Consider the following 22,833-nt stretch of genomic DNA (forward strand, 5'->3'; position numbering starts at 1 on the left):
GCAAGATATTTGTTGGCGAGGACATTTCCAAAATCTGCTTCAAAAGAAGGATCAACAGATTATTTTTTGCACTCAATGTCTTTTATTCACTTATGGGATGTGAGCATTGCTGGCTGGGCCAGCATTTACTGCCCGTCCCTAGATGACCTTGAGAAGCCAGTGGTGAGGTGCTTTCTTGAATCTAATCAGTCTATGTGCGGTAGGTAGCCCTACAATGCCATTAGGGAGAGAATTCCAGGATTTTGAACCAGTGGTAGTGAAGGAATCGCAATACATTTCAAATTCAGGACAGGTTGGAAGGAATTTGCAATCTCTGGTGTACCCATGTATAAGCTGCCCTTGTCATCCTAGATCATGACCATGGGTTTGGAAGGTGCCGTCTCAGCCCTTTCAGAATGCAGCTTGTAGATAGTACACACTGCTGCTACTGAGCGTCAGTGGTAGAGGGAGTGGATGTTTGTAGATATTGTGCCAATCAAGCAAGCTGCTTTGCCCTGGACAGTAACAAACTTGGAATGTTGTTAGAGCTGCATTCATCCCAGCACGTGGAGTGTATTCCATCACACTCCTGACTTGTGCCTTGTAGATAGTGGACAGGCTGTGGGGAGTCGAGGGGAGTTACTCACTGCTGTATTCCAAGCTTCTGACCTGCCCGTTAGCCAATGTATTTTATGGTGAGTCCATTTGAGTTTCTGGTGAATGGTAACTGCCAGGCTTGTAATGTAGTGGGGGATTCAGTGATGGTAACGCCATTTGATTGTTTCCTGTTGGAGATAGCCATTGCCGAGCATTTCTGAAGCACAAATGTTACTTGTTACTTTTCAGTCCAAGCCTGGATATTGTCTAGGTCTTGTATTTGAACATGTACTGTTTCAGAATCTGAGTGGTTACAGAGATTAAGCTGAAGAGCTGAGCTGAGAGGTGGCAAATGGAGTTTAATGTGGAAAAGTGTGAGGTGATTCACTTGGGAAGGAGTAACAGGAATACAGTATACTGGGCTAATGGTAAGTATGGATGAGCAGAGGTCTGTGTCCATATGCGTAGGTCCCTGAAAGTTGCCACTCTGGTTGATAGGGTTGATAAGAAGCTGTGTTAGCTTTTATTCATAAAGGAATTGTGTTTTGGAGCCATGAGGTCATGTTGCAGCTGTACTAAATTTTGGTGCAGCTGCAACTGGAGTATTGCGTACAGTTCTGGTAGCCGCATTACAGGAAGGATGTGGAAGCATCGGAAAGGGTGCAGAGGAGATTTACCAGGATGTTGTCTGGTATGGAGGTAAGATCTTATGAGGAAAGGCTGAGGAACATGAGGCGTTTTTGTTAAAGAGAAGAAGGTTGAGAGGTGACTTAGAGACATACAAGATGATCAGATAATTAGATAAGGTGGACAGGGAGAGCCTTTTTCCTCAGATGATGGCTAGCATGAGGGGATATAGCTTTAAATTGAGGGGTGGTAGATATAGAGCAATGTCAGAGATAGGTTCTTTACTCGGAGTAGGAAGGGCGTGGAATGCCCTGCCTGCAACGGTAGCAGACTCGTCAACTTTAAGGCCATTTAAATGACCATTGGATAAACATATGGATGATAGTGGAATAGTGTTGGTTAGATGGGCTTCAGATTGATTTCACAGGTTGGTGCAAAATCGAGGGCCAAAGGGCATGTTCCGCGCTGTAATGTTCCATATTCTATGAGTCATTGTGAATGGTGCTGAATATTGTTTGCCAATAATTGCAGACTTCTAACCTCATCAACAGCCTTTCCTTCATTATAAAGCAAATGACGATGGTTGGACCCAAGACACTGCCCGGAGGAATTCCTGCAGGAGATATTGTAGAGCTGAGGTGACTGACCTCCAGTAACCACAACCATCTTACAATGGGCTTATAACTCCAACCATTAGAGAGTTTGCCCTGATTTCCATTGACTCTAGTTTTTCTAAGGCTCCTTGATGCCACACTTCGTCAAATGAGCCCTTGATATCAAAGATGCCACACTTAATGTGGTGTGCAGCAGTTTTGTCCATGTTTGAATCAAGGCTGTAATGAGGTCAGGAACTGAGCAGCCTGGTGGAATTCAAGCTGGGTGCTAGGGAGCAGGTTATGGTGGAGCAGGTGCTGCTTGACAGCATTGCTGATTACACCTTCCACCACTTTCCTGATGATCAAGAGTAGATTTAATGGGGTTGCGGTAGTTGGATTGTATTGTTGTGTGCACCACATTACATAAAAGATGCAAATTCACTGGTGAGAGTGCAGAACTAATTTACTAGAATGGTTCCAGGTATAAAATATTTCAGCAGTGAGGATAGATTGAGCAAGATGGGATTGTTCTCCTGAAGAAAAAAGCAGCTGAGGTGGTCTGATTGAGGTTTTCAAAATTATAAGCATTATTTAAATTTCATTTGAGAGAAAAGTTGGCAGCCTGGTGCTCTGTGGTTAGCACTGCTACCTCACAGCACGAGGGTTCAGCCAATTCCACCCTCAGGTGACTGTGTGGAGTTTGCGCATAGTGCTATGTAGGTTTGCTCTAGGTGCCCTAGTTCCCTCCTACAGCCCAAAGATATGCAGGTTAGGTGGATTAGCCATGTTAAATTGTTCAGTGTCCGGGTTGTGCAGGGTAGATGGATTAGCCGTGGGAAACACACAGTTACAGGGATAGAGAAGGAGGTGGGTCTGAATGGGACGCTCTGAGGGTCATTGAGGATTCAACGGGCCGAAAGGCTTATTTCCAGAGCATAGGGATTCTATGATTCAATGAGAACGGTATTTCTGCAAAATAATAAATGGGTATAATTAATAGTAAAACTCAGGCTTGTTTGATTGCTCCTTATTGGAATGTAGGAATATAATGTGAGGAGACAAAAGCTCAACAATGGCTAGCCAATCCTTCACGTATTATCACATCTGTGGAGACCTTAATAGAACTGAGGGTGAACCAATAACAGGAATGCAATAGTTCAAAAAGTCAGCACACTACCACCTTCAAGAGGAATTGAAGACTTGCAACAAATCCTGACATTGCCAGTAACACATCCCATGAAAACATATTTTTAAAAAGTCAACCAACATAAATAATACACCGTTCTGGTTTGGAACAGGTTGTGGTTCCCTGGACATTTTAACCATCGGAAAGTGGAAACTACTACCCTGGTCGAAAGGCGACAGAATGAAAAGTGGAAGTGACTCAAAACAGGAAACGTTCTTCATAAAAATAACATAAAAATATTTGGATTCTCCAAACGTTCTGGAGGCACTGATCCAGTGAATACCATAGTTGTATAAATCAGGAAGATTCTATTTTCAGCCGTCGCTAGTTCACTTTTTGAGACTGGAACAGAGATACTAGAATTGACCTTGATGCTCATTAATCAGGGAAGAGTGAGAGGGAGATAATATTAATGACAGACATCATGATCTACATGACTAGTCATCAAACGCCGAGCATGAAGTGAGGTTTTGAAAAGTAACTAACAGAACAGGTGCAAAGATGAAATCAACACTTCAGTCCAAGAATGGGTGAAAAGTGGTAAGAAATAAACTGAAAATATAATAGAAATACAAATACAGCCAATAGACAACAGGTTATACAATCCAGAAAAGAAATGAACCTGATTGATAGATCCATCTCAAATTATTAGATTAATAACCAAAGTGGGAATTCGCATTTGGATTTTGGATCACAGAGATGAATACTGGATTTCAACAACCATCAGCTGGAAAAGCCATCTGTATTTACTCAATTAAAATAGCTATAGCATTTGTTTTCAAAAACCTAAGTATTACTGCTGAAGCCAGAATAACATTTTCAGGTCCTGCCACTTACACATTCTTATGGGAAAAACCTTGAGGTAATAAGATCTGGAAAGGGCGAAAGAAGAACACTAACTATATAGAAGGGGAAAATTCATCAATGTGTTGTGCATTCAAAGCACAAACTGAAATACCATGCATTGAGTTTAAAGGCCAGAACAATCTATTATAGGAGGATGAATGGTTCTTTCTGTAGGTCAAGTTTAGATGCCAGCTGCTATAAAGGTGAACTCACTGTCTTAAAGGCATCATCACTACAATCTCAATCCTAGAGGAGGGGCATCCAAGAAGTTAGTGTCCTGCTAGACGTGCAACTCTTGCTGCCTTAACTCAAACTCAGTTGGTGCCATTCCTAATGAGTCAAGGAGAATAATTTGACATTGTCTTGCCACTATCAGCAGAAGACGGTGAGCTTCTGGATATATTTCTGGCTGACTCTCTACATTTCATGATGATGAATGACTTTTTAACTGGAGCCCAGTGTAAATGGAAATGCATCAGCAGATAACCAATGGCCCATTTGAATTCCTATGGGTTTGATTCCCTGAGGAGCTAAAGAGGAATATTCCATAGTATTTATTCCCTTACTGGCCTTGTTTCTAATTTAATCTCTCCAGGGAGGTTAAATAGCTGCTCATTAGAAAGGAACTTTCATTCAAAATACAGAAATACAAAAATGTTACGTTTATGCCACCAAGAACACGCAAGAATAATGTGCTCATTTCTAGTTTCTGTTATACACAAACATTACAAAGGCACTTGGCAATAGTGCAATTAACATTTACAAGGACAATACCAGAACCAGGAATATACAACTGTCAGAAAAGACTGAACATGCTGGGTCTCTTTTTTTCTAGAAGGTGGTAGACTAAGACATGGAGAGATCTCTAAAATTACTAAAAATGCATTTGTGGAAACGATATTTTATTTGTGGAAGAGTCCAAAATTAGGCACCACAAAAATAAAATAATCACCAAGAGATCCAAGAACGTGGAACGTTTCCACGGAGGCATTTGAGCTGAACAGCATAGCTGCATTTATCTTTATAAAGAGGAGTAAAAGGATATGTTAATAATGCAAGATGATTTAAGGTGGGAAAGGCCCATGTGCATTGAGTCATAGAGATGTACAGCATGGAAACAGATCCTTCGGTCCAACCCATCCATGCCGACCAGATATCCCAACCCAATCTAGTCCCACTTGCCAGCACCCAGCCCATCCCTCCAAACCCTTCCTAACACTGCCAAAGGATTGATGGGACATACTGCCTGTTTTGCTGCTGTCAAATACAATGCAATGATGTGCCAATGGGACACAATTTAAATTTAGCTTCTGCCTGCCAGAATTCCCAATATTCAGGAAACTCAATAGCGAAATAGAGGGGGCAACCGCCTCCTCTGGGATATAATGGATTTTACAACACCCATTGTGGGCCGACAGGTGTGTTGACTTCTCAGGCCCTGCTATGATCATTTAATGCTTCCTATTCGCCTCCCAACTCCATCACCTGTCCCAAGATCCAAACCAACATTCTTCATTATGTCTTACCTACAAACAATCACATACTCTCAAATGACGGAGGACCATGCCACAGCCTCATCCCTTTCAACACCCAGCAGTGGGAATGATGTCAATTTGACTGACTGTTTGGCAGGAAATAGAAGGTCCCAACAGTTACATTTACAGTAGCTAGTAGTTCCTGGCTGTAATCCTGGGTATCTGAAGATGTAGGGAAATGTGAGATGAGGAAGGGTGGAATAAATGAGAGAGTACATACATTAAATCAAAAATTGAAAGTCAATTGTGAAATAAACAATTTCTTTTGAAAAAAAGTGAATCAACTTTGTTAATTGCCATAATTACTTTCCATTGCTGTTAATCCAAACATTTGGGATAGCTGCAGCATTCATTCCAAAAAAGATGTGCTCACAGCTCTAACATCCCATATTTTGTTGGTCTCAAAACTAATAGACATGTTAGAAGTTTAAACGGAATCTGTTAAAAATGACATAAAAATATAAAATATCAAGTGATCCTTCAGATAACCTTACATTAGACATTCAGAAAAAAAAGGAAAACATTGTAAATCAAACTGTTTATTCATATTTCTGATTAATACTAATCTGTCAATACTTATTTAAGTGCTATCTGGCCCAAAGTATCCTCTAATAAAAATGGCAGAAAGCCATGCATTACTTTGAATATCACAACAGTTAAATAAAGCCATTCCTTCATAGGCAACCCTCTCCCAAAACACACTGCTTTTAAAAATGTTATTCCTAATGTTCCTTGCATTTTTGGGCATCTATCTGCACTATGTGGATTTAATGACTTACACAATAATTTAATTTCTTTCTCCCTCATCCTCTGAATTTGGATAATGCTGAATGTTTAGTGATGCATGCAGGTAGCAACGTACAATCACCTGTTAGCACCAAATGCTCTTCGGTCATACAAAATAGAAAAGTGAATAGAATGCATAAAATCAAAACTAATCCTTCAGTCGCTGCTTGTACAAACTAACTCTGATTGATCAAAGAGAAACAAACCCATTCTTTTCCCTAGCCATGAACATTTTAACTTCCTCCAAAACCTCTCCAGCTTTTATCAAGTAATTCAGAATAAATCAACCAACCTCAAGTACATTTCTGATGAAACAGCTCAATCACATGCTACATTAAGTCGCTGAACCTTCAGGATCATAGAGTCTGATCAATTAGAAACATATTCATTTTAACACAAACTTTAATAAAGCACAATTTGTATGTATAGGTAATTTTTAAAAATCAACCTGTTCATAAATGTGATGGTATGCCTCTGCAGCAGGTGGGACTTAAACCCAAGATTTCTGGCCTTACAACAATATCACTGCACCACAAGAGAGACCCCTGTTGGCAGTGGCTGCATGGTTGACATGAGGCTAGCTTTTTATTTAAATTTAAATGTCACTCTGCCATGGGTTCAAAAACCTCCATGTCTCCCAGAACATTAGCTGTGACTCCCAATTGTTGTGCTATGACATAACCACTGTGCCAACTCCTCCTCTGCATTTGCATATATAACAGCAATTTTGATAACCACTGGACATATCAAAGTTCTTTACAGCCGATGACATCTTTTTGAAGTGAGGTCACTGCTGCAACGTCGGAAATGCAGAGAACATGAACACAGTAAAATTCCCATATAAACAGCCATGAGATACTAACCATATAATTGTTTTAATGATGTTGACCAGGACATGAGGGATACCTCCCCCACTCTTCTTCAAAACAGACTCAAGGAGGGTTTTTTTACATTCAGTGTGGGCAGATGGTTTAACATTGCATCTAAAAGAGGACACCTCCAACTGTGCAGGGCTCTCTGTTCTGCATTGGAATGTCAGCCTTGATTCCAGAATCTTGGGACTCAGAAGCAATTTTGCTAACCAACGGAACCACAACTGACACAACAAACTCAGATCCAAGAGCTGAAGGGGTGTGTCAACATAACAACTCACCATTTAGTCTACTCAACACATCTAACAATTTTTCTTTGATGTATTGGTCTAATTTTCCTTTATCTATTTAATGTCATTACCAATTTTCTAGTACAATTTAAATTTCATCTGCTGGTCTTCCTCCCACTTATCACCATGTTCCATTATTAAATTTGCAATGACAAAACTCTATTACCGCCTCAACTTTAGTAAATGCAACACCTATAAGCACCAGGTCCCAGGGGGCACACAAATGCCCCAGAATGCCCACCTCCTCATATACTCAAATGTGACTTTGGTAGGAAGCAAAAAAAAACGTGGATGCAAAAGACGAAGCAACATCGCCTTTAACAATAAGGAACTCCAAAACAGTTCTCTTGTTTGTACTCTTAAAATACTGTTAAAGAAACATGAGTTCATTTGTTTGGAAAAGGCTACCACCCAGCTGCAAACTTGATACCTCTGAAGGATATATTACTCATGATAACGCAAGCCATCCAACACAAAAAATTCAAATGAATATCTGTGGGAGTCCCAGCCAAACATCCAGCTACATGATAATAAACATAACAAATTGCTTTTAAAATTATCAAGTATAAATGTCCTATTATGTTGAAAAAGAGATTTGTGAAAAAGTAAAACCAAAAATCTGGTTTTGACAAAGTCTAAACCTAATAAGCAGTTGGCAATCAAAACAAATAGGCAGCTTCTTAATCATCTGGCTCTTGACTTCACAGTAATACAGCTATTTTCAGAGTTTAATTTAATCCTCAAAAAGGATGGAATGCAACATTTTCTGATGTTACAAAAGTCTGTTGAAAGACGAAGATACACAGATGAAATTTGGACTAGAAAATAAGGAGGCAACCTGAATAGAAGTAGTTAAGGCTGTGCTGTGATGATTTTTGTTATATTCATTTAATTTGATCTGTGAATTGTAACATTCAGGGAATAGCCAGTCCAATGATATTGCTACATTTGACTGTTGAGTTGCAAAATTCAATTGTTCCACATGATAGAGGCAGGGCTGGTAGCAAGGCTTTGAACTGGCCACTTGGAACAGTTCAAGGTTTGTTGAATATGCAATTTTAGTCAGTTAAATGGAGGCAGAGGGGAAATCTTTGGGATGTCAATCCAACACTTAAGATGAGGGAAAAGCCGGGTGTGGGGTTTTGCTCTCTATTTCTGAGAAGATATTACTGCCAGAGTACAATAAATTTTCAGGCATATTCTCAGATTGGAGAGAGATCATGCAAGTTAGCCTTGTATTCTCTAGAGTTTCTAAGAATGAGGGGTGATCTCATTGAAACCTACAAAATATTTAGAGATAAACAGGGTAGATGCAAGCAAGATTGTTCCCCTGGTTGGGGAGTCTAAAATCTGGGGGCATAATTTAAAAAGGGAGATGCAATTTAGTTTGTCCTTCTCTCAGACAGTTTTAGTCAGAAGATTGTGAACCTTTGGAACTTTCAACCAGAGGGCTGTGGATGCTCAGTCTTCAGTATGTCAGAGGTAGAGATTAATAGATTTCTGACTTCCAGTGGGGTACAGGGCAATAAGGATGGAGTGAGTAAAAGGCATGGAATGTTCAATCAATGATTGTATTGAATAGTAGGGCAGGTTCAACAGGCTGAATGGCTGACTCCTGTTCCTATGTTCTACACTCTCAGACTAACTTTTGGGTCATGAATTCCAGAGATTCACAACCCTTTGGGAGAAGTAGTTTCTCCTCAACTCTGTTTTAAATTTGCTACCCCATACCCTAAGACGATAATCTCTCATCCTAGAATTCCCCACAAGAGGAAACATTCACTCCACGCCTGTATATCCATATCTTTTATCTTGAATACCTCAATTTGATTTCCCCTCATTCTTCTAAATTCCAGAGAGCGTAGCCTAAACTCTGTTCAATCTCTCTTGATATGACAAACCCCTCATCTCTGGGATCAATCTCATGAACCTCCTCTGAACTGCCTCCAATACCACAATATCTTTCCTGAAATAAGGGGACAAAAACTGCGCACAATACTTCAAGTGCGGTGTCACCAGCGATTTGTATATTCGCAATACTTCCTTACCTTTATATTCTATATCTTTAGCTATAAAAGCCAACATTCCATTCACTTTCTTTATTTCCAGCTGTTCCTGCATGCTAGTTTTCTGTGACTCATGAACAAGGACACCCAGATCACACTGCATTGGAGCACCCCAAAATCTCTCCCCATTTAAAGAATAGGTCGCCTTCCCATTTTTTTTTTGGCCAAAATGCATGATCTTACCAACATCCAAGTTAAACTCCATCTGCCACATTTTGGTCTACTCTCCTAACCTATCTATATCCATTTTTAAGGTTTGTATGTCCTCATTGCAATTTACTGTTCCACCTGGATTTGTGTCATCTGCAAGTGTGGCCATAGAGCCTTCTATTACTACATTTAAGTTGTTAATTTACATTCTGAATAGCTGGGGTCCAAGGGCCCATTACTGCTTATTATCTATATCAATGATTTGGATGAGAATGTACAAGGCATGAGTAGTAAGTTTGCTGATGACACTAAAATAGGCAATATCGTGGACAGTGAGGAAGGTCGTCAGAAATTGCAGATGTGGGCTGAGAAATGGCAAATGGAGTTTAATGTAGACACATGTGAGGTCTTGCATTTTGGAAAGTCAAATCAAGGTAGGAGTTTCATGGTGAATGGTAGGGCCTTAAGGAATTTAATGGAACAGATGGATCTTGGAGTTCAGGTGCACGGTTCTCTGAAAGTGGAGTAGTTCTCTGAAAGACAGGACAGTAAAGGAGGCTTTGGGCACACTGGCCTTCATCAGTCAGGACATTAAGTATAGAGGTTGGGAAGTTATGTTGCAGTTATACAGGACATTGGTGAGACCGCACTTGGAATATTGTGTTCAGTTTTAGTCACCCTGTTTTAGGAAGGACGTTATTAAACTGGAAAGAGTGCAGACAAAATTTACAAGGATGTTGCCAGGACTCAATGGTCTGGCTTATAGGGAGAAGGTAGTCAAGCTAGGACTTTCTTCTTTAGAGCATAGGAGACTGAGGGGGTGACCTTATAGGGAGACTGAGGGAGACCTTATAGGGGTGTACAAGATCATGAGGGGCATGGATGGGGCGAACGCACTCAGTCTTTTTCCCAGGGTTGGGAAATAGCACACTAGAGGGCATCAGTTTAAGGTTAGTGGGGAAAGAATAAAAAAGGGAACCTAAGGGGCAACCTTTCTTACAGAGGGTGGTACCATATGAAATGAACTGCCAGTAGAACTGGTTGAGACGGGGACATTAAAAGGCATTTGGACAAATATATGAATAGGAAACGATCAGAAGGTCTGGGCCAGGTGCAGGGAAATGGGATTAGCATGGACAGACATTTTGGTCAGCATGGACCACTTTGGGCCAGTCACCTATCCAGGTTAATAAATTACCCCTAATCCCATATGATCCAACTTTGTGAAGTAACTTTTTGTGCAGCACCTTATCAAATGCCTTTTGGAAGTCCAGATATATTACATCTAACATGATATATTAGTCTAACATGATTTGTCCTTCATAAAACAATGTTGACTCTGAATGGTAGCATTTTGACTTTCCAAATGTCCTGATATTGCTTTCTTGATAATTGATTCTAAACACTTTCCCAACAGCAGAAGTTAAACTAACTGATCTGCAATTTCCCACATTTTGCCTCCCTCCCATTTTGAATAAGGGTGTTACATGAGCATTTTTCCAATCCACTGGAACCTTTCCTATGTCCAGGGAATTTTGGAATATTGTAACCAATGGATCCACTATCTCTGCCACCACTTCCTTTAATACCCCAGGATATAGGCCATCAGGCCCAGGAGGCTTATCTGCCCTCAATCCTAATAGTTTGCTGAGTAACTTTTCCCTATTGCTGTACAGCACCACGCTATGTCAATATCACACCTATAGCAACTGCCAGAGTATATAGCAAACATACAAACTGTATGTGCTTCGACTTTGAAGATCCTTCTGTCATACATGGTTGCTGTTGACAAGGGCTGCCCTCTCCAAACATGGTTGATGACTCCTTTACATAACCTGCTGACTAATGCAGATAAACATAGCCCACCAAACCATCAGGGCCATCATGGAACAAATCATAGGGCTCCTCCAGAGGCGGTTCAGTTATCAGAAGAACTCTATGGGGTATTCCATTACACTTCAGATAGAGTATGCTACATAAGCCCAGCATGCTATGCCCTGCACAATGGGAGTTGGCAAAGAGTAGATGTTCTAAATGCTGAGCAGCTGGGAGAGTGTCAGCAGTCTTTGAGGATAAGAATGAAGACATGATCAATTCAATGTTCCCAGACAATGACAGGGAGGTCATCGTGCACAAGACCCAGGTAGAACTAAATTGATACCTACTTCTAAGATGTACGAGTTGGGTGAAGACATCATTCAGTTGTCAGTTTTGTTACTGCAAAAGGCAAGCAGCTCCTGCTTACTACCAACAGCAAATGCAACTTTTTTTTGGTGTATCTTTGCCTTTTCTGTTCTGGAACAGAAGTATCCCTTACCAACTGCTTGGATACTTTATATCACGTGTTATTCCTATGTTCGAAAACAAAGACATTATATGTTCTGATGAGTGTTAGGGAAAGAGCAGCAGTCATTCAGAAAAGTTCTTAATATCCAGTGAAACTAAGGAAAGTTAGTTCTTGAGGCTTCATTTCATAATCTTGCTTCCAAGAAATGAGTTCTCCTATGATTGGTATCAGTGTCAGATGTATCATGACAGAGTGAGAGATGGTATCCTCAGACCATCTCAACATCATTTCTACTTAACCACTTGTGAATTCACCTGCATTGCTAATGAACATGTATACTTCAATACAACATTTATACTGATAGATGCTGAGCTTTCAGTATCTTTTCTCATCAGAACAAATGTACTAAGGGGCAGAGTTTGGATGTTAATTGAGCACTGGACATCATCCTTCCTTGAATGTATACACTCCTTTATTATAGTTGGATAGAATTAATCTTGGTCTCCAAAAATGTTTACACTCATGAATGATCACTTAGACACACACAAGGTGACAAGTGGAAAACATGAGTGGAGGCAAGGATCTAGCACAAAGCATGCATGTTAGTGAGGATAGCACAAAGGAGAAAGTAGGACTGCAGATGCTGGAGATCAGAGCTGAAAATATGTTGCTGGAAAAGCGCAGCAGGTCAGGCAGCATCCAAGGAGCAAGAGAATCGATGTTTCAGGCATGAGCCCTTCTTCAGGAATGAGGGAAGTGTGCCAAGCAGGCTAAGATAAAAGGTAGGGAGGAGGGACTTGGGGGAGGGGCGTTGGAAATGCAATAGGTGAAAGGAGGTTAAGGTAAGGGTGATAGGCTGGAGTCAAGAGAGGTCAGGAAGAAGATTGCAGGTTAGGAAAGTGGTGCTGAGTTCGAGGGTTGGGACTGAGACAAGGTGGGGCGAGGGGAAATGAGGAAACTGGAAAAATCTGAGTTCATCCCTTGTGTTTGGAGGGTTCCTAGGCGGATAGCACAAAGGCCAAATGTAAATACCAATGTCTTGGCTATACTCATGAATGCAAGGGTTGAAAGATCCCTGTCATTTGCAGTTCTCTAGGATGCTTCTGAAAGATCACCAACATAACATTTATCATACTTGAAGAAGCTGTTCAATTTTGACATGGTAGCCAGGGTATTAACTTGACAGTGAGTCATGTGATGATTGAAAGTGAGTATTGACAGATGTAAAAGGGTCTTCACAAAAGAAGAGTCATCTACCCAACCTGTGTCCTCAAAGCAATTTTTTTCTTATCCTCCCCCTACATTTAGTAGTAGTCCTAGAGGCTGCATCTGAGGTGATGGAGCCTGCATTATAGTGGAATCGGTTACCCTGGAAGATCTGGATAGTCAACTCCAGGGATGTTTGTGGTTATAGGGCCCAGATATGCTGAGAATGTCTTGTCGAAATTCCCTCTTCCCTGCAACTTCTACATGGAAGAGTTCATATGCAGGACAGAGGTGCAGGGATCTGTCTCAAGACAAAACTTCTGAAGGACCTGTGTATGTATGTTTCCTCCTTTGTCTCTGGCATTAGTTTTTCTCCTAGAAAGGAAGGAACACCCAGAGTGAAGTCAAGGCCCACCTGGGCCCTCACTGTCAGTTAGAAGACATTTTCTCCTGCAAGATGGCATAAAGAGGGATTGACTGAGATACAAGTGGATGGAAGAACTTTATTGGTGATTCAGGAGCAAGAGAAATGATGATATATACCCAGTGAGTGAGTAGGAAATGCAGATTTGGGATAAGTGAGTGAAAGCCATTGAGTGGAGATGCTGATGTTACTGTCCAATGGCAGAGTAAGAATGAATGAGAGGTGGCAGAGAGATGATCCTTGCAGAAATCAGAAAGTCATCGACTGCCTTCTGCACTACTATATATCTCATTTGGTCCAAGTCACCAATCATTATGTGGCATTATGTGGGTTCAGACTGGCTGTGTCTAGTGGTATGGTCTCATCTGGCAGTGCTTAGGAAAAGGATGGTTCTCTTCTTGCTACCTTACCCACCAGCTCTTCCAGGTCCTTATTGCTGAAGCAGAGTACCTGCCCCAGGCAGGAATGGAAGTAATGCCCTACCTGATAAACATCAAGCAGTGTAAGGCTAACTGCTGGTTTGCACCAATTGAAGTGGTGGGTTTAAATGTGCTGCTACTGGTGTGAACACTGGAAGTTCCCAGTAGCAGTGAGCATTTAAACCTCAGTTGCCTTTGACAGTACAGCCCAGATGCATAATTAATGAGGTGAGTAGGAGAATATAGTGGAGCAAAAGTAGCTATTAAGCTTGAAAGGAAACCTGCCATGAAACTCCCCAGAAACAACTAGCCCTAAAAATGTGAAAATTCAGCATTTTATATAAAGTTTATTGTGGCTTGATCAAAACTGGAATCTTGTGGCGTTTTTCTATTACTGAGGAACTGGGATCTCTCACTTTGACGAGGGACCCATATACCTTTTTTAAAAAGAAGTGGATAGACTAACACTAATTTGGCAGTCTGGTCTGTGATCACAATATGCTGAAACTGAGTTTATTGGAGGTTAATGCACATAAACCTTCAAAAAAAAAGGTGCAAGGGCACATTAATAAGGCCATTAAAAAGAAAAAAGTGTTCAGGAACCTTAGTTTGATAAATAGAGGCTTCTGGCAAATGTTGACCTCCAAAAGGAACAAAAAAAGGTGTGTTCAAGTCAAGTGGGATCTAAACAAAAGTTATGAAATCTGAATCTAAGCCATCTGGAACTTGCCCACTTACAGTTTTGACAAAGGAACATTGGTTGACAGTTATCAATCCATTTGCAGGAGGCATGTCCCTCATTTAAACATTTGAATGAGGTTGCATGCCTTTTTTTCTTTAATTTAGGTTTTTATCACTGATCAGCTAGTTTCCCAACAGCTAAAGGAATAGAAGGTTTAAATGCCTCCCCAGCACTGCCCATGTGTCTGGGAAAGCATAAATGTTCCGATCAGCCAACCAATGCAAACCAATTCTCACCATCCATCCTCTTAGACAGTCAGTCTCTGATTGCACCTTTAACTCCCTCCATTTGAGAAACTGACTTCTGTTACCCTCCACCACTTTCATTCAGAAAGTACATTTTTAATAGCATAGCCATACATGAATGGTAAATTTGGATTATTGTAAAGCCATGCAACCCTGCTCCTCAGAGACTGATGAGCGCAGTTTATCTGAAACTGGTATTGCTTTTGTGGTCCTTTACAATCGGGGAAAAATAAATCTGGATTAAACAAAAGTCCTAACAGAGCATGAATGAAGGTTAGTGAAAAAGGTTTTATAATAGAGGAGCACGAACAACAAATCATTTAACAAGCAAATAGAAGGAAGTAAAACTGAATTTGTACAACACATTTAAGGCACTGGATGGCAAACACAAACTCATTTGTTTTTCACTTCATGGATGTGGGCTCAAATGTAAATGACAATAATGAAGATAAGTTCTCAACCTTCATATAGTTATATAAGACTAAGCTGAAAATAATTGGAGCAGTCTCAGTTTGCATGGCCTTACAGCACTAAACTGCTTTGAATATTGGCTTACTCATTTTAAAAAGAACATAGACGCGGCTGGCAGAGGAAATGGAAAATAATGCATAAGATGATATTCTGTTGACGTTGTGGTTAAAAGATTGCCTGGACAAAAGGGGAAAATCACTGTTACTCTTGCATTACATGACATTCAAGCATTTACCCTGACATTAACTAATCAAAATGAAGATATGTTTCAAAGATTTCACAAAAAAACCTTTAAAACGAAACAAGAATGTATGGATAGGTGTCTATAGATCTAACATTTTATCAAACAATTTGATGTACGAAATGATCATGGTAAAGAATGAAAAAAATGTGTTCATAAAGCATTTTTCATTATTTCAAGACTTCAGTTTTGCAGCCAAGTATTCAACTGTAATGATGGGAAATTCAGTAGCCAATTTGCATACAGCAAGCTCCCATAAATATTGAGATAATCCGCTTGTTTCAAGTGATGTTAGTTAAGCAAGAAATATTGGCCAGGACATTGGAAGAACTTTATATTTATCAAATGCACTCCATCAAAACTGAATTAAAATGTCACTTCAGATTATAGCCTCTGGAGTGAAGCTTGACATACAGCCTTCTAAACTCAGGAGAACTGCACCAGAACTGACCAATGATATTGTAAAAAGAACAATGAACGATGAGAACTGGAGAATCTACATATTAACAGAAGTGGAGATAGAGTCATAGAGATGTAAAGCATAGGAACAGACCCTTCGGTCCAACTCGTCCATGCCGACCAGATATCCCAACCCAATCTTGTCCCACCTGGCAGCACTCAGTCCATATCCCTCCAAACCCTTCCTATTCAGATACCCATACAGATGCCTCTTAAATGCTGCAATCGTACTAGCCTCCACCATTTCCTCTGGCAGCTCATTCCATACACATACCACCCTCTTGAGTGAAAATGTTGCTCCTTAGGTCTCTTTTCTATCTTTCCCTCTCACCCTAAACCTATGCCCTCTAGTTCTAGACTCCCCCACTCCAGGGAAAAGATTTTGTCTATTTATCTTATCCATGTCCCTCATGAATTTATAGACCTTTATGATTTTAAAGGTCACTCCTCAGACTCTGACACTCCAGGGAAAACAGCCTTAGCCTATTCAATCTCACCTTATCGCTCAAATCCTCCAACCCTGACAACATCCTTGTAGATCGTTTCTGAACCCTTTCAAGTTTCACAACATCTTTCCGATAGGAAGAACAGTACTGCACATAATATTCCAAAAGTGGCCTAACCAATGTCCTGTATAGCCACAACATGACCTCCCAACTCCTTTACTCAATACTCTGACCAATAAAGTAAAGCATACTAAATGCCTTCTTCACTATCCTATCTAGTTGTGACTCCACTTTCAAGGAGCTTGAAACTGCACTCCAAGGTCATTTTATTCAGCAACACTCCCTAGGACCTTACCATTAAGTGTACAAGTCCTGCTAGGATTTGCTTTCCCAAAATGCAGCACCTCGCATTTATCCGAATTAAACTCCATCTGCCACTTCTCAGCAAATTGGCCCATATGATCAAGATCCCGTTGTAATCTGAGGTAACCTTCTTTGCTGTCCACTACACCTCCAATTTTGGTGTCATCTGCAAACATACAAACTATACCTCTTATGCTCACATTCAAATCATTTATATAAATGACAAAAAGTAGTGGACCCAGCACAGATCCTTGTGGCACTCCACTGGTCATAGACCCCCAATCTGAACAAGAACCCTCCAACATCACGCTCTGTCTTCAACCTTTGAGCCAGTTTTGTATCCAAATGGCTAGTGCTCCCTGTATCCCATGAGATCTAACTTTGCTAACCAGTCTCCCATGGGTTGTCGAACACCTTACTGAAGTCCACATAGACCAAGTCCACCACCCTGCCCTCATCAATCCTCTTTGTTACTTCTTCAAAACACTCAATCAAGTTTATGTGACATGATTTCCCATGCACAAAGCCACATTTGCTATCCCTAATCAGCCCTTTCCTTTCCAAATACATGTGCATCCTGTCCCTCAGGATTCCCTCCAACAACTTGCCCACCACTGACGTCAGGCTCACTGGTCTATAGTTCCCTGGCTTGTCCTTACCCCCTTCTTAAACAGTGGCGCCATGTTAGCCAACCTCCAGGATTCTGGCACCTCATCTGTGACAATCGATGATACAAATATCTCAGCAAGGGGCCCAGCAATCACTTCCCTAGCTTCCCACAGAGATCTAGGGTGCACCTGATCAGGTCCTGGGGATTTATCCACTTTTATGCATTTCAAGACATCCAGCACTTCCTCCTCTGTAATATGGACCTTTTTCCAAGATGTCACCACCTACTTTCCTCCATTCTTTACTTTCCATGTCCTTTTCCACAGTAAACACTGACGCAAAATACTTGTTTAGTATCTCCCCCATCTCCTGCAGTTCCATACAAAGGCCGCCTTGCTGATCTTTGAGTGGCCCTTTTCTCTCCCTAGTTATCCTTTTGTCCTTAATGTATTTGTAAAACCCCTTTGGATTTTTCTTAACTCTATTTGCCAAAGCTATCTCATGAACCCTTTTTGCCCTCCTGATTTCCCTCTTAAGTATACTCCTCCTGCCTTTATACTCTAAGGATTAATTTGATCATTCCTGTCTATACCTGACATATGCTTCCTTCTTTTTCTTAACCAAACCCTCAATTTCTTTAATCATTTAGGATTCTCTACACCTACCAGCCTTTCCTTTCACCCTGACAGGAATATACTTTCTCTGGACTCTTTATCTCGTTTCTGAAGGCTTCCCATTTTCCAGCCATCCCTTTACCTGCGAACATCTGCCCCCAATCAGCTTTTGAAAGTTCTTGCCTAATACGGTCAAATTTAGCCTTCCTCCAAATTAGAACTTCAACTATTAGACCTGGTCTATCCTTTTCCATCACTATTTTAAAACTAATAGAATTATGGTCACTGGCCCCAAAGTGCTCTCCCACTGACACCTCAGTCACTTGCCCTGCCTTATTTCTTAAGAGTAGGTCAAGTTTTGCACCTTCTCTAGTAGGTACATGCACATATTGAATCAGAAAATTTTCTTGTACACACTTAACAAATTCATCACCATCTAAACCTTCAACACTGTGGCAGTCCCAGTCGATGTTTGGAAAGTTAAAATCCCCTACCATAACCACCCTATTATTCTTACAGATAACTGAGATCTCCTTACCAATCTGCTTCTTAATTTCCCTCTGACTATTAAATGGGTCTATAACATAATCCCAATAAAGTGATCATTCTTTTCTTATTTCTCAGTTCCATCCAAACAACTACCCTGGATGTATTTCCAGGAATATCCTCCCTCAGTGACAGCTGTATTGTTATCCATAATCAAAAACGCTACTCCCCCTCCTCTCTTGCCTCCCTTTCTGTCCTTCCTATGGCATTTGTATCCTGGACATTACACTGCCAGTCCTGTCTATCTCTGAGCCATGTTACTATAATTGCTATGATAGCCCAGTCCCATGTTCCTAACCATGCCCTGAGTTCATCTGCCTTCCCTGTTAGGCCTCTTGCATTGAAATAAATGCAGTTTAATTTATCAGTCCTATCTTGTTCTCTGCTTCCCTGCCTGCCCTGACTGACTCACTTCTTTTGTCAACTGGAGTAGTCTCAGATTGATCTCTTTCCTCACTATCTCCCTGGGTCTCTCCCCACTGTCCCCACCACCCCGCCCCAGCCCCCACAACCTACCTTACTACTTTAAATCCTCCTAAGCAGCTCTAGCAAATCTCCCTGCCATTATATTAGTCCCCTTCCAATTAAGGTGCAATCCGTCCTTCTTGTACAGGTCACTTCCAGAAGAGATTCCAATGATCCAAAAATATGAATCCTTCTCCCATACACCAGCTCCTCATCCATGCATTCATCTGCTCTATCCTCCTATTTATACCCTCACTAGCTCGCAGCACCGGGAGTAATCCAGATATTACTATACCAGAGGATCTCCTTTTTAAATTCCTATCTAACTCTATATTCTCCCTTCAGAATCTCATCCTTTTGCCTTCCTATGTCATTAGTTCCAATGTATACAATGACCTCCTGCTGGTTCCTCTCCCCTTGAGAATATTCTGCACCCTCTCTGAGACATCCTTGATCTGTAACTGCTGTAATCTGTAATCACGAGGGAGGCAACACACCATTCTGATTTTTTGCTGCTGGCCACAGAAATGTCTGTAGGTGCCTCGGACTAGAGAGGTCCCTAACACAATTGATCACTTGGAACCCAACATACCCCTCATTGCATTAGAGCCAATCTCAATACCAGAAACTTTGCTGTTCTTGCTACATTCCCCTGAGAATCAATCACCCCCTAAATTTTCCAAAATAACATACTGGTTTGAAATGAAGATAGCCACAGAAGACTCCTGCCTACCTCTCTTACCTTTCCTGGAGTTAACTCATCTTTCTGACTATCTGCAACTTTTTTCCCTTTCTATAAATGCCATCCATCACATCCCCTTCTTCTTGTAAATTCCTCATTCTCTCTAACTGTCTCTCCAACCAATCCATTCGATCTGATAAGATTTGCAACCAACTACATTTATTGCAGATATAATCTATATGGAACTTTTATTTGAAAAAGGATGTCTGCGGTCTGCTTTATAGACGAATTGATACCATACTAGAACAGATTTAATATTTTGTTCAGTTTAATTAAAAACGAAAAACAGTACTCAAATCAAGAATCAAATTAAAATTCTAATTGTTGCCAACAATTTAAAATGTTCATCCTCAGATTTCTTGATTTTTGATCTTCTCTATAACATTATATAATATCATTGAAAATTTCATCTGATGTGCAGGTATCATTTGTGTGTTGGTCAGTACTTTAAATTAAGCTGGCACAGCAGCTAATTAGGTCTTATTTTGGGATATACAATTTTTCAAAATAAATTTGTTATAAATGTACTTAGAAATATATTATTAATCATTATAGTTCTACTGATGCAGCAGCTAAAGGGAGGCCAATTTTTGACTCACTTCATTCACTGGGATTGCCTTTTTACGAGAAAGTCCATTTTCTTTTATCTATACATATGGATCTGCTTAGCATACAGTACAAGTGTCTAAAATATATCCTGTTTTATGAGCAGTTTTTTTTCTTTTACAAACCAGAAAATATCCTTAAGACTCAAACTGACTGTATATCATCAAGTTCAGTTAGCTGTGCTTGAGCCATCCAAGTCTGAATGGTATAGCTGAAAATATGTTGCTGGAAAAGCACAGCAAGTCAGGCAGCATCCAAGGAGCAGGAGAATCGACATTTCGGGCATGAGCTCTTCTTCAGGAATTCCTGAAGAAGGGCTCATGCCCAAAACATCGATTCTCCTGCTCCTTGGATGCTGCCTGACCTGTTGCGCTTTTCCAGCAACACATTTTCAGCTCTGATCTCCAGCATCTGCAGTCCTCACTTCCTCCCAGGATGGTATAGACAAAGGACAGCACATTCAATATGTGACCACATAAAAATGTATAAATGAATGGTTCAAAAGAACACCCACAAACAGAAACTTTGTAAATAAGATGTCAAAACAATTCCACTTACCGAGCCATACAACTTGCCATCTTCATTCATAGCAAGAAAACGGTTCGCACAGATTCCCTTGATTGATATTACTCCAATAGCTTCTGCCTGTAGTTGTAGTTTAACTAGGGAGCAAAATAAAATGTTGGTTTTCAAAACATTTGAATTTGGTGCCATTAAAGCAATTTATTTTAAATGGTGCTGGGATGGGAATAGGAGCAGAGGAAATGCTTTTGAGGTTCAACATATACTATTTCAATAGCTAAATGGCAGGAAACAGATTAACCAGGGATAAAGAGTCTCATTTGAAGGTTTGTAGACCAGCCACTAAGCCTAATGAAATTTGTTGCACAAATCTATTTGCAGTGTCACAAACATGTATTTATAGTATTATATATTCTGTAAGTAAAGCAAATCTGTTTTTAAAACACATACAAAGGGCTGACCTTAGCACTTATTGGGCAAGTGCAAATTGTATCAAGCTTTTTTGGAGGGATTCCCGCTATGAGACCCAGTGAAATTTCTCGCTGTAACTTGCCCAGCACACCTTATTAACTACCTACCCTACCCCACTGGCATCCCTTATGTGCAGTTCTAGTCCCATCTTACCACACAACATGCCCAGAAGAACTCCATGAAAGATTGGCAGTCCTTGCGCCTGCTCCATCTCTGAAAGACCATTGTGCACTCAGAAAAGTGTTGGCAATCTTGCATTACTCCTCACAACAGGCACAAAGCCAGACTGCTCACAGCACATAGCTGGCATAGCTGACACTCCTTTGCACATACATCTCCATTCTCTTCAAGTCACCATTTAACCACATACTTTGCACGCTCTTCGATATATTCCATTGAAATGATCTGCAAGTCCCTGTCCCCAGTGTCCAGAGATTGCCTGCATTTTGTCATTGTCTAGTCACATACAATCAAATATTCAGATAAGTCTAAACAAATGTTGTCAACAGCCAGCAAAACGTAATATAAAAGAAGCAAATTCAGGTTGAAGTTTGCACTCAATGCAAACCAAATGCTGGCATCTTGACTTTTACATCCATGATAGTGTTCTGCATCCAGCTTGCACCTAGTGGAGTTGGTGCCGATCAGATCCTGTCTGGCTGTATCACCGGACGCAGCTCGGCTCTATCATCTACAAGGAGAGATTGCTCCAATTCAACGTCCTCATCTTTCTCCTGTTCCCCTGGTTCCTCAACATCTATCACATCATCTCATTTTCTGCACAGAGCATAACACACTGCAATTGTACACACTGTCCACACTACACAAGCAACATCCGAAGTCTAAGCATGTTCATTTTGCATGAGTATGTAAAGATGTTTCAAATTAATTGTAATTGGTGTTTGCAAACCCACGCTTCATGCATTTACCCCTTCAATTTACGAACATCCAGCAGACTTGGACTCGACACTTTCAACCAAAGTAACACTGACTTCACCCACTTTGAGTGTTATTCCCGGCATGTTTCAGTGGCATTGTTAATCTACAGAACAGCAAGTGATAGCAGGAACATAGCTCGTAGCGGATTAATCAGCATCAGGCCCCAAGTTGGTTGTCAGGTTACCCCCTGCCCCCCAACCCTTCCCCAAGTCTCCAATGTCTCAGAATAAAATGGCACCAATTTAACACTGAGATAAGGAGGGATTTCTTCTCTCAAAGGGTTGAGTATTTTCATAACTCTTTGCCATGCACAGCTGTGGGGGCAGAGTCTTTATGCATGTTTAAAGGTGAGGTAGATAATTTCTCTACTGATCAGGGATAACACAAGAAAAAAGTGTAAATGAGGAATGTGGGATCAGCCATGATTCTACTGAAATGTGGATCAGGCTCAAAAGGGCTGAATAGCCTACTCCTGTTCCTATTTCT

General features: G+C 40.7%; 2 protein-coding genes across 2 annotated transcripts in view; one reads left to right on the forward strand and one right to left on the reverse strand.

Annotated features, from left to right (window-relative positions):
• The window catches only part of nudt6 (nudix (nucleoside diphosphate linked moiety X)-type motif 6), a 222,832-nt gene that overhangs the window by 176,467 nt on the left and 23,532 nt on the right, over positions 1-22,833 (forward strand). The window lies entirely within an intron of this gene.
• Positions 1-22,833, reverse strand: part of fgf2 (fibroblast growth factor 2) — a 108,126-nt gene that overhangs the window by 43,057 nt on the left and 42,236 nt on the right. Inside the window, exon 2 of the mRNA XM_072584200.1 lies at positions 20,974-21,077. Within this exon, the coding sequence (XP_072440301.1) occupies positions 20,974-21,077 (104 nt within the window). The remainder of the gene's footprint in view (positions 1-20,973; positions 21,078-22,833) is intronic.

The sequence above is a fragment of the Chiloscyllium punctatum genome, chromosome 14, assembly GCF_047496795.1.
Source record: "Chiloscyllium punctatum isolate Juve2018m chromosome 14, sChiPun1.3, whole genome shotgun sequence".
NCBI classification, from domain to species: Eukaryota; Metazoa; Chordata; class Chondrichthyes; order Orectolobiformes; family Hemiscylliidae; genus Chiloscyllium; species Chiloscyllium punctatum.